Source organism: Bubalus kerabau, chromosome 2, assembly GCF_029407905.1.
Source record: "Bubalus kerabau isolate K-KA32 ecotype Philippines breed swamp buffalo chromosome 2, PCC_UOA_SB_1v2, whole genome shotgun sequence".
In the NCBI taxonomy this organism is placed as follows: Eukaryota; Metazoa; Chordata; class Mammalia; order Artiodactyla; family Bovidae; genus Bubalus; species Bubalus kerabau.
The window spans coordinates 195,289,963-195,302,214 of record NC_073625.1 but is presented as its reverse complement, the minus strand read 5'-3'; the positions used below and the strand labels follow the sequence as shown (position 1 = coordinate 195,302,214).

At 60.5% G+C, this 12,252-nt stretch overlaps 1 protein-coding gene across 1 annotated transcript in view; it reads right to left on the bottom strand.

Annotated features, from left to right (window-relative positions):
* Positions 1–7,869, bottom strand: part of SIM2 (SIM bHLH transcription factor 2) — a 51,255-nt gene extending 43,386 nt beyond the window's left edge. Inside the window, exon 1 of the mRNA XM_055570403.1 lies at positions 7,405–7,869. Within this exon, the coding sequence (XP_055426378.1) occupies positions 7,405–7,579 (175 nt within the window). The 5' untranslated portion in view covers positions 7,580–7,869. The remainder of the gene's footprint in view (positions 1–7,404) is intronic.
* Between the last annotated feature and the right edge of the window lie 4,383 nt (positions 7,870–12,252).

Below are 12,252 nucleotides of genomic sequence, written 5' to 3'. Positions count from 1 at the left end.
GCTGTGACCCTACAAGGTGAGCTGGGGTCTTGCCTCTGGGTTGGAGAGCGTCTCCTTCCTCCAGAGCAGACCGGCCCCCTGGCCGCAGCTCCCAGGAGTGTGGGGCCTGACCCGGGGCCCGAACGAATCCTAGGACCACTCCCAGGACAGTCCCCCCGAGTGGCGCACAGGCACCTGGGTCTCCCCACTGTCTCTGCGGGACACTGGGAGCACCTCGGCTTCTGGAACTTTCAGTCCCATTGGGCGGAAAACGCACCCCCCCCCCCCCAGTGCCTGGGTGCCGCAGGGCCCAGAGCACCTCCAGGCCCAGGACCCCCCAGAGACCCTGGAGACCCCTCTACTGGCCAATTCTACTAAGCAACTAAGAAAGGTGTGGCCTTTATGTCTCCTTGGAGGTTTATCCTGGTCTCCCCATAAGGAATTGGTTCATTTCCGCATAGCCTGATCTCCCAAATATCATCACCACTACCCAGACCCCACCTCAGAGTGGAATGGGGTGTCTCTTTAACCTCAGGAAACCCCCGTCCACCCCATCCCCAAGGATGACCGCGGTGACCACAGTACAGGGCCATCGGTAGGGCCTTCCTCCCCAACACCTGAGAGCCTGCTGGTGCTGGCATTTACTCCATTTAGCCAGAAATGGAAAGAACCAACATTTGAAGTCCCCGGGGGCCTGAATGAGGAAAAAAGTGTAATGAGGGTCCAGGAATTCTGTCTGCCAGTCGGCAAATGCAGCTGCTGAACTGTCCTTTAGCCCACTCTGGTCCTGTCCCCTGGTCTGGGCCAACCCACCTCTGCCTGGCTCTCCGTGGACAGTGGGCACAGTCCCTGGCCCTCACTCCTCAGAAGGCCTGGGTCTGAGAGACCTGGGGAAATCTGCACCTTTGGGAATGAGCCCCGAACACCAGACTCCCCGGGTCTCCCCAAAGCCTTCCAGCCTCACACACCAAAGTGCACTGGCTACACAAGCCAACTTTCTGTGTAATTCAAATAACTAGATACATCAGGAGAGCCTGTCCTCTTATTATAACGTTTCCTACGATTTCTCGATTTCTCCACGCCTCTGCTTTGCCAGAGGAGATTTGGACCTGGCATGAGGCGGGTGGGCGGTGGGAGGCTCTCCTCGAACTTCCCTGCCCCCAGGCCACCTCACAGGGTGATGGGGCTGCCAGCTCTTCCATTAGAAACCGCTGTGCGCGAGGCCTTTTCCCTGGGCCCATAAAAATCTACTTTGGGCTGGATGCAGAGACTAAAGAAGGTAAGGTTTGTAACCAAAAAAAAAAAAATCATCTCATTACCATAAAGCCATATATACTTCTGAAAAAGTGATGTGCTGGATACTTAGTCTTTATTTGGATCTGACAAAAAGCTTCGTTTGTTAGAAAAATGAGGGAAGAGTGTAAGAAAAGGCTGGGCTGAGCTCCTCCAGGTTTATGTCGTTGGCGGTCTATCGTGCCTGATTCTGGGAAATCCCTGCAACCATACCAATGACTGGAGCAAATGGGGTTCCCAACCTGGCCTGTGGTTTCCAGACAGGGTTTGGGGTCCGAGTGCCCTACATGTGTCGGCAGCGGGGGGCACTGTCTGATGCTGGGGATCTAGATGGCTAGGCCATTTCGGGGGGCGGTCAGCCACGAGGTCACAGGGAAAGGGAGACAGGTATCCCCTTTCTCCCTCTGCCTCCAAAGGTCTGTGGGTGACCTTGTATCCGCACTCAGCGGGCTATTTGGTTTCAACCCTGCCAGGCCCAGCCCGCCAGTGTTAGTCATTAGTCGCTCAGTCTTGTGTGACTCTTCGTGACCCCATGGACTGCAGCCCGCCAGGCTCCTCTGTCCATGGGATTTCCCAGGCAAGAATACTAAAGTGGGTTGCCATTTCCTTCTCCAGGGGATCTTCCCAATCCAGGGACTGAACCCTGGTCTCCTGCATTGCAGGCAGATTTTTTTTTTTTTTTTTTTTTACCATCTGAGCCACTTGGCAAGCCCGCCACAGAAGCTACCTAAATATGGTCTCTCCTCTCTGGGTGCTCAGGTAGTCAGTCAACATACAACTTTTGAAAGAGCACCAGCTGTGCCTGGGTGCAGGTCACAGGCCATAAACATCAGATCACATAAGTAAGTGGATTCCTTGCTGAGGCGGGAGACTGGAGGGGTTCCCTCGCAGAGGGATCGGGTCTCACCCTCTCAGATGAAGGGACACACGTGTGGAGACCCAAAGGAGGCAGTTGGGTCTGCTCCTCTGGATCCGGGAGCAGAACCCACTGTATCCAGTGACAAATAAATGCGTCCAGACTTGGATAAGAACTTCCTGACCGACCGTGATTCTCACAGTTCCCCCAGCGCAACCTTGGGTACCGAAAATGGGGGTAATTCAGTTCTTTCCCAGCCTTGGAATGGTTCGTTGTCACTGGGCTCCCTGAAAATCCAGGCCCTAGAACTCTCTTCCAAACCAACAGCTGCACAGCGGAGGAGAGTGGGTATTGAGGGGAGCGCTTGGTAGAGACGTCCCAGAGCCTGGCTCTGGGTTGGGGTAGGGGAAGGGGGGCTTCCAGCCTGTCCTACTTGGCCAAGAGTCAGCGTTGTACCTTGTTCAGACCACAGACAACTGGAAGCGACCAGTGACCTTGGACCTTGTCGTCTGATGCTTACCCTTGAAAGATGGTGGGGTGGTGAGGCCTCGTGGCCAGCGCATGCCCCGCCAGGCTTCCAAGTGCACACTCTGAAGCACCCCCGAGCCGGTCTAGAGCACTGGTCAACCCCTCAGAGGTGAATCTGAGCGCCCCCAACCACCTGGGCCCTGCATCTCTGGTGTTCCCATCACCCGCCGGAGTCTCCTGCTCTGTGAGCGTCCTCTCCCAGAACTCGCGCGCAGCCTGGCAGACTTCCAAGTAGAGATCGAGAGGGAGGGTTGTAAAAACCCACTTTCGTCTAAAAAAAAAAGTCTACTTAAAAAACAAACAAACAAAAAACACCCTACATTATTTCAGGCTGCAGTAGAGAAAGGCCTTGGATCTGTGACCCCAGGTCGGTTTAGGGCGTGTTTCTCCTTACCGAAGCCTCTAAATCAAAGCGTTTCCATCCCCAGCAACTGTTTCTAGGACGGCCCCCACCCCAGCCCTCCCCTTGGCACTCAGGTGTGGCGGGGCTGGGTGGGCGGGAAAGGTTCTGCCTGAACCCAAACCCAGACAAATCCGGCCACTGGAATAACGCAGGCCTCCAACCCCACTTAACTGTGCGTGTGACAAGCTCACTTCTCTGGAGTAAAAGGTTGTCACGTGTGCTGTGGTCCCTGCCTCTCTCGTGCGCTCACACCTGTCTGGGGTCTTGCAGGGCGGGAGGTGGGAGGAGGGTCTCTGTTCTCTCCCCATAACCAGCCTGTTTCCAGCTCCGCTCCTCAACTGGGGACGTGAAGCCAGTCTCTTCCGCAAGAGTTTCTGGACAAGTGTCCAGAAGGAGGCCACCCCCTGGGAACCCCAGCTCCAGGGAAGGGGGCCTAACCCTGGTGACTGGCCACCCTGAGCTCTCCCAGCTCCGACCCCAGCCTCCCCAGGCCCAGCACGGATCACCAGACAGCGGAATAATTTTGCACTACATCCTGCCTAGCGTCGTCACACGCAGTGATGGCCCACCCGAGGTACTTCTGTGTTTCCAAAGCCACCCCCCTTCCCCTGAAGGGAAGGGCACAGTGATAACAGGCCAGGTAGACCCTGCTCCCTGGGAGCACCCGGCCTTCCCACCCACTAAGCTTTCAATTCTGAGTCCCTGCCAAAGCCGGCCTGGCTCCCTTGCCCTCTTGCCTGACCATCTACCTCACCACTTCTCAGCTTGCAGTTAAAGGGGAAGAACTGGTGGGGACCCCGAAAACCACTCCTCTTCCAACTCCAGGCGGTGGGTCCCAGAAGTCTGCCCAGTAGGGCCGACTGCATTCAAGCCACATCTGGCTGGGGTGGGGGGAAGGCAGCGAGCTCACGGGAAGGACGCACATTGGAGGAGGAACACCAGCAATATCCACCTGCTCGGCCTGCCTCCTCACACCCCATCATCCCAGGAACCTTGTGCAGCCATGGAGTCACTGATGGGCCCATTTTACAGACAAGAAGACCAAGGCCCAGCAGGGCAGCCCGACAGCGTCGAGCCTTGGACTGGCTGTCTGGGCTGCCAGCACCGTCCAGCTTGCAGACTGGCCTCCCCCGGGAGTGTCCACCTGGTTCCAGTCGCCTCTCCCTGTCCCCATGCTGGGGTGTCTCCTCTTTCTCTCCTTCCACCCTGCGGTCTCAGCATGAACAGAATTGAGGCCTGGAGGCCTCTCCAGCACTGGCCTCCCTTCCCGCAGCGGGCACCGCCTGCCTGGTCCTCGCCAGGTGAAAGGGGATCTGGAGAAAGCCCGTCCCGCTCTGGTCTCAATTTCCTCAAATACAAAGCGTTAGTCTGAGGATCCCCGTGGTTCCCTCAGCCTGTGCTATTCATGTGCTAACTCCCTTAGAACTAACGTGGTCTCTAGATTCTTCTTCACCCGGGGATCCCGCCTGCTCCCAGGCCACCCAACAGCGAGGGTGTTTCCGTATCTTTCCATTTGCCCTGAGACCCGGAGCAGATCCTAGAGCTCCCACCGCGTCGCAGGACTGGGGTGGTCCTGAAACCTCACTGAAGCCCGCCTCGAGATCCCTCGCGGTTCCACCAGCCCCCATTGCAACGACGTACCACCTCCCAGCGGTCCCTCCCGAACAGGTTCAATTATTTCGGGTGCTACTTCCGAACTCCCCGCCCTTCTGAGCTACCGGAGAGGGGAACCAGTCATTTTGCACAATTGAGGTCTTTCTAAACTCATCCTTTTCTCTGCCCTAGGCACCTCTCCAGTCCCAGACTCACTTGGGGTTGGGATGGGGGTAGTGTCGCCACCAGAGCAGCAGGGCCCAGGTCTCTGAGCCCAGGGAGGAGTCCCCCAGCCTGCTGCCCACCAGGCAGGCCAGGACCCCCAGCATCATCACTGCTGGACCGCTGGGATAGACCTCCTCCTGCTCCCCGTTTTGGATGAACTGGGACCCCCCATAGGTCCAGTACTATTTACCAAATTCTAGGACCAAACTGCAATCCCCGACCCCTCCTGGAGTTCCAATCTGGATGCCCCCCTCCCTCCCCAACCCCCACACCTCCAGGAGACGCACAGATCACTAGGAACAAAACACTGGGGCCTGTGCTCAGGGGCCAGACCGCAGCCCACCCATCCCTGCAGCCAGCTCTACGCTCGGTCGTCTCAGTCCTGTCCGACTCTTCTGTGACCCCACGGACTGCAGCCCGCCAGGCTCCTCTGTCCATAGGATTTTCCCCGGCAAGAATGCTGGAGTGGGTTGCCATGCCCTCCTCCAGGGGATCTTCCCAACCTGAGGGATCAAACCTCAGTCTCCTGCATTAGCAGGCGGGTTCTTTATCTCATTCAGCCTCAGGGCCAAGAAATTCTGAGCCCCAAGGCCTGGAGACTTGCTTCCCAGAGCTGAAACCTGCAGCCTCAGTTGAAGTACTTGCAGCAGCAGTCCACCCACCAGTTCCCAATTTGTAACCTGCTTTCCTGGAAATCGTCAAACAATGAATGGCCTGCAAGTTAGCCCCTTTCTCCGAACCTCTAACTCAGTTCTGACTTGCTTAAAAATCATTTAACCTTGGGACGGGAGAGGAGGCTTCCGTCCTGTCTGGACTCCACACCTGCTTTGTAGCATGTGGATTACTGACCGGCTCACTATGGCAAACCAGTTGCCATTCCTCCTCCCTGGGTTGGAAGGAGACTCGGCTTTTACAAAACCTAATTCTCCTCTAACTTTCACTGAAACTTCAGCAGGAGAGGAATCATCTCTACTTAGATAGGAGATCGACAAGATGAATGATCACTACCCGAAGGCCACTGAAGCTCCCAAAGGGAGGAGTTGAGTTGAGTTGGGGGCCTCTGGGTGGGGGGTTGGTGGGAAAGGAAAAGAACTTTCCCTTCTAAGAGCTTGGGGTTCTGGCGGTCAGGTCTCACGGGCTCCTGATCCAGGGAAAAACGCGCCAGTCGGCTGCACGGCGCAGCTGGAAGGCACAGGGCACCCGCCTGCGGGGACAGGCCACCGCTTCCAGTCCTCTGAGCTCTGCGTCCTGCGTGGTGCTGGGCTCCAAGCCGCCTGCTGCGCAGCCAGAGGACAGGCCCTCCGCACTCCACCCAGGAGGCGGTGTGAAAGGCAGCTTAAGACCCAGAGACGATGCCAAACAGCAGGCTCAGGGGCACCCACCATACAAAGGTCGGGTTTACGGACTTCAGGTTGATCACCTGGCCTGGAACCGCCTTAACAGAGGTGCTCTTTGCTGGAAGGACACCTGTCGTGACGCTGCCGCGATCCTTTCCTGTGCCCTGTGGTCGAAGGCATCTCCCTAGTCCTGGCAGAGCTCTTGGGACACCGAGGCCTGCAGGTCTCCGTGGGGGTTGTGCCCCTCAGACCCCAGAGCAGAGTCTCAGACAAGGGTCCTAATCCCTTCTACCAGGCCGAAGCCCCTGTGTCTGGGCACAGAGACACCAGAAAGGCATCGGTTCAGAGTTACAGGGACGCCAAAAGGGCCGCTGCGGTGATCAGGCCTCTTCCAGCCCAGAGGTGCCCGCGACGCAACCACAGGCCGGGTGGGGCAGGGAGTGCCCTGCCCAGTGGGCCACCATGTCTGATCACGGAGGGCCTGCCAGGACCGGAGGGTCCTGGTGACCCTTGACCACCAGGGCACCTGCCCCTCCCGGGCTTGTAATTCCAATCTAGAAAAGAAGACTGCTCAGGCCCGCCTGCCACTTGCAAACGAACCACCTCCCTCTGTCTCTCCTGCCTCATCTGGGTTCACCTCCTTGAGCGGGGTCTCCCCACCCTGACCTCTGGAATCCCAGCCCCGAGAAAGCTCAGCAGAGAACAGACAACCGGGGAGGCCCCAGTCTGAGCCCCAGGCTCCCCAGGTGCTCTGCGGGAAGCTCGGCCTGCAGGGCCTCCCGGTATGTACTCCAGTCTCTCCCAGCCGCGACCAGCAAACACCCTTCAGTTCCCGCCGAGGTACACTGCCCTTCCCCCTTCAAGCAAAGAGAAGTAAGAAAGAAAGAATAAAAGAGGAGTTAAAGAAATGAAGAAAGGAAAGAGGAAAGGAAAGAAGGCCAAGCTGGACTCGCACACTCATGCAGCGATTCCTGGTTCGTCCCTCTCCAGTCCTGGGCCAGAGGATGGTCTGGTAGTCTGGGCACCAGGCCCCTGGCCCCTCAACTCCAGAAGGCGCCTAAGTTCCCCGCGGCGACCTCCGCCAGATGTTCCGGCAACGGCCCGGGAGACTCAAGCCGCCCCTCCGGGAGAGCTCCGGCTCCGGTTTGGGCCTCCTAGCGCTCCCGGCAGCCCACCTGCGGGCCTCTCACCTTCGGGAAAGACGGCGCGCATCTTCAGGTAGCTCGTGGTGAGTCGGATGATGGACGCCTTGTCCAACTGCGAGGTGATGGCCGATGGTAGCGGGAGCAGCTTGGCCAGCTCGTAAAACTCGCCATTTTCCTTCTCCCTCCTGGTCTTGGCCGCATTCTTGGACTTCTCCTTCATCGCGCCTCGGCTCCGGGCATATTAGACCCGGCGGTGCTCCAGGCCCGCGGAGCCGCGCTCCGGCTGCAGCGGCGGCGATGGGGAAGGGGGCGCGGGATACCTGGCAGTGGGGGTCGGGGGCGCCGGCCGCGCTAGCAGGTGCGCGGGACCGACCCTGGGGACACCGGGGCGCCTCTCTGCAGCCGCGCGGGCCGGGAGGTCGGCGCAACCCTGCGGCGCCGCCCCGCGCTCCGCCCGCCGCCGCCGCCCCGGGGCGCAGCCTCCTCCGGGCCGAACTGTCCCGCGGCGAACCGGAGCCCCGGCTCCCGCTCGCTTCGGCCGCACTCTGCCTTCCTTCCCTCTCGTCTCCCTAGGCCGCGCGGGCTTTCCTTCCAGGGCTGGAGAGTGGCCGGCGAGGAAGCGGCGGTGCTGTGTTTTTAGTCCTTGACCGAGTGTTCGTACCCGCTGCCGCGAGGCCCCTCCGGACTGGAGGGCGGCACGGGCGGCGGCGGCCGAGGAGCCATGGGGCGGAGGGGGAGCAGAAGCGGCTGGGCCCGGCCCGGGAGCGCTCGCCTGCCCTCCCTGGCGGTGCCCTGTGCCCGCAGCTGGGGAGCCCGGAGCCCGCGATCTGCCGCCAGGCGCAGAAGTTCCGTGGTCCACGTGCGGCCGAGACGCGTTTGTTTATGGCGGACCCGCCTTCGGGCGGAGCGCTCCGGCGCCGCGGCCCGGGGAAGTGGGGAGGGGGGGCGGAAAGAGGGGGGGAGGAGGGACCGCGGCGGGGGCGGGGGCGGGGGCGGCCAACCTCGCCTCCAGACCCCGCCGCGGCCCCGGAGTCACAGGCGCGCCTCCGCCTCCAGGGACTCTCCCGGGAGAGACCCGCGCGCTCCGGGCCTCGAGGAAGTGGCGGTGAGTTCCCGGGGTGCGCGGCGGGGACGGGCTCGGGTGAGCGGGTCGCGGGACCTGGACACCGGGGCGGGGAATGGAGGGGGCGCTGGAGGACGAAGGAGGGGGAAAGGGGTGCCGGGACCTTCTCGGTGGCTCCCGGGCAGCTACAGGGAGGCGCGGCCTGAGTGCCCCGCGGTGGAGGATGAGTCCCCGAGGCCGCGCGGGGCCCCCGCTTCTCCCCAGTTCGCAGGGAGAACCGAAAGTGTGGCGGGGAGGCCAGAGGGGGAAGAAAAGCTCCCCCTCAGTGCCCCCCATCTCAGGAAACGGCGCGAATGAGGCTCGGAAGTGACCCTCCTTCCCTTCCTCTCCTCGAAACGCGAGAGCCAAAGATTAGCGCCTGCCCTGGAGGGGTCGGAGGCCGCGGAAATGCGCGGATCGCAGGGAAAGAGGGGCCGGGGGGGAGCCGAACCTACCGCTGAGGCCTTGCCCTGGGCGGCGGAGAGAACGGGGTTCACCGGTACCCGCTCCCGAAGCCCGATCCAGGGCAGCAGGAATTTCAGGGAAGCGCAGCTGGAGCGGGTGCTGCCGGAGGCGACGGGCACCGAGGGAGGCGCATCGGACGAGCGTTGCTGGGGCCGAGGTGATGCGGGCAGGAGGCAGGCGGAATAGGGAGGCGCCCTTGGAGACGCGGCCGGCCGCGGGGCGTAGGACTCCTGCGCGCTTTCCCTCAGGGCCAGCCTGGACCTCCTCTCGTATCCCCTCCCATCCCAACCCCCTGCCTGCAACCTCGGGGGTCTTCCTGAGTACCCTGGTCGCGAAGGTAGCACACACCCCCATCCCTTCCAGAAGCCTGAACCTTCTGGACGCGGTGTGGACGCAGGCACTAGGAGGACTCTTCCTGGCGCGCGGGGTCAGAGGGCAGCCGCAGTGGACGCAGGGCAACGGATCCTGGGGTCCCTCGGCCACGTGCTAGGGCTGTGGGCTTGGGGCTGTAAGGTGCCCCCGATCTAGAGGTCAGCTCGGGAGGGGAGACTCCGGAGCCGCGGGGCCAGGCTCTAGGATCTCCGTCCTTGGTGGTTTCTCTCCCCTGGCCCGGGAGCAGCCAGCTCAGCGCGCCCACTGCCGTACCGGAGTGACCTGGAACTTGCCTCCCTCCCCGGGGTCTGGAGGGCAGGCCCTTCGGCCACCTAGTCGGCTGCAGGCGCCCCTGACCTTTTCCAGGGACCCCTTTGAAGGTCAGAAGTTCCATGGCGTTGGAGACGCCGTAGCTCCCTCGGTGGGCGGGACAGGGTGCGCAGACCGCTTCTTGGCCCCCGCCTGCTCCAGCGTCCCGCGGAACCCACAGCCGTGGTCTTACTCGAAACCATCGAGCCAAGGGAGCCTCGGAGTTGGTGGCCTGCTACCAAACAAGTGCCCGGCGCACGAAGAAACTAGCCCTTTTCTTTGGGGTCTCGGATCCAGGAGCGCTTTCCTGTTTCTAGCCGTGCGCGCAGAGGGTCGGGCCGGCGCGCGAGCGGCGCGGTTAGGCAGTGCCCAAACTCAAGACACCACCCGGCCCGCTTCTGGGCCGGGAATCCCGCACCCGGTTGCGCGGACAGCGGTGGTCCCCCGCTTTCTGGGAGAAGGAGCTCCAGGAGGGGACGAACTGCCCCCTGGGCCCCGCCGTCCTCGCATAGGCCGCGCCCCGAGTGCGCTCAGGCACCTTCCTGGCTTGAGGGGCGGGGGTGCGGATTTAAGGCTTCCCATTACCCCCACGATTTCCGATCCTCAATTATGGACCCGGGAGAATTCCTTCTGAGCTTGAAAGGGATTACCCGGATCGCAGAAATATGGCTAAGTGGAAGTGGGAGAAAGTCGACAAGGTAACAGGAACAGAAACGTTCCTGAAACCAAAGTTCCCGGATTTTACGGGAAACGGTCCTGGAGTTGTCGATACCCGGTCTGCACAGTGGGCGCTGGTGAGACAGGTTCGCATCGTGTGGTGTGAGATGTAGCATAGCGGGGCGATTGAAGATTCGCATATGGGGGATTGTGGGGTCCTGTCTGGGACCACAGTCTGCCCTAGCAAACGTCCAAGCGGGCATTGTATCATCCCCACCCGCAATATATTCATTCAAAACGCACACGCACACACCGCGCGGTGACGGGCCTGGACTCTCACACAGCAGCCCCGAAATAACTTAAAGTACTTGGGCGCAGACCTCGGGGTTTCCCCAGCGGGGAAGCCTAGAGCTGTCTGCGTGGGAGGGCGAAGGAGGGACCCCTGAGCCTAGCCGAGGTGGTCCCAGGGCACTCCCCACCGAAGGGGAAAACCTGGGGCCCAGGAGACACTTGGGACGGCACCCACAGGATAGAAGCTCTCTGTAAATTGGGAAAAGCACTAACCCCGCGCTAACTGCAATGTCAGCCAGCGGCCGCCGGTGGGGACACCCAGTACGTATTCCTAGTTCCACGGCTCCTGGGGGGCAGGGAGTCCCTCCTCGTCTATGTTTTCAGAGCCGAGCGCGTCGCTCAGAGCACAGAGACGGGCTCGCAGGGGCAACGAAAAGACCCCACTGTCGCGGGCATCACCCAGAAACAGTCCTCCTGGCCCGGAAGGAGTGGGCAGAGTCTGGAATGTGTGGAGACTGGGGGCCCGGAAGTGGAGACTGGGGGCCCGGAAGAGGGCAGGTGGGACACCTCGAGTCCAAGAAACTTCTGCCACGCTTGCCGGGGGCCTGCTTGTGGCGCCACCAGTCCCCGCCCGTCCTGCTTCCAGAGCTTAGGCGCACTCCGAGGCGCACGAGCACGCCTCTGCACGCCGCCCCCCCCCCCCCGCCCCCGCCCCCGCCCCCGCCCCCAACACCTCTTAGAAATTTTCCATTAGGAAACTGATCTGGAAGAAATTGAGGCCCGGAGAGGAAGGGGGAGGGGCCCCGCCGACCCACATCTGCTTGGATTTTCCGCTTCAGATGCTCCGCAACTGTTTCTCCTACAGGCCGCGCCCGGCCCCTACCTGCGGCCCATCCCCCGCGGAAGCCGACTTTCGCGTGAGATCAAGGCGGAAACGCGCAGACCTTCCACCAGGGATGGGCTGCTGCGGGGGCAGAAGGGGATCAAAGACTTTGTCCTTAAGGAGGCGGGGAGGAGAGGACTTCTCGCAGGCCTCGCACTCAATTTGGAGGAGGGAGTTGAAATCTCTGAAGCGGTGTTTAGGGAGAACGCCAACCGCCCGACAAGCTTAGCCAGCAGAAAACCCGGGACGACCGAGGTGTGAACCTCTTCGGTTTATAAAGCCTTTGTCTACACAGGCGATTAGCACGATGCTGTAACTTCAGAAAATCCAGCTCGGGTTCGTCCTCACATATATAACTATTTCATGGCTGCCAGGTGTTTTTGGTCTGAGCTATCCAAAAAACGAACTTCGATTTTTCACTCCTTTCCCTTCGATTTTTCACTTCCTTTCCATTGGAAGACCAATGGAGATGTCACCAACTTTTCCTGGGCTCATTGCTCCTCCCAGAGAGGATCGGACAACAATAACAATGTTACTCCCCGTCGTATAAAAGTAATTCCAGGTATCCAGAGCAATTTCATGATGTTATTCATTCTTCGAGAAGCCCAGACAGTAACTCACTCTGCTCACTCATTCCCAAGTAGTGAAAAGAGAGAAGTTGCCTTTTGTTTTGTTTTGCTTTTAATACGTTATTTCACTGGTAGCTACCCCGAAGGAGCAAAGTGTTTGCTTTGGAATTGGTCGGCTTCTTTGTGATTATCTGATTATGTCTCAGTAACTAGGACAGATCCGCCCTCGTGCACGGGGTCCTGGG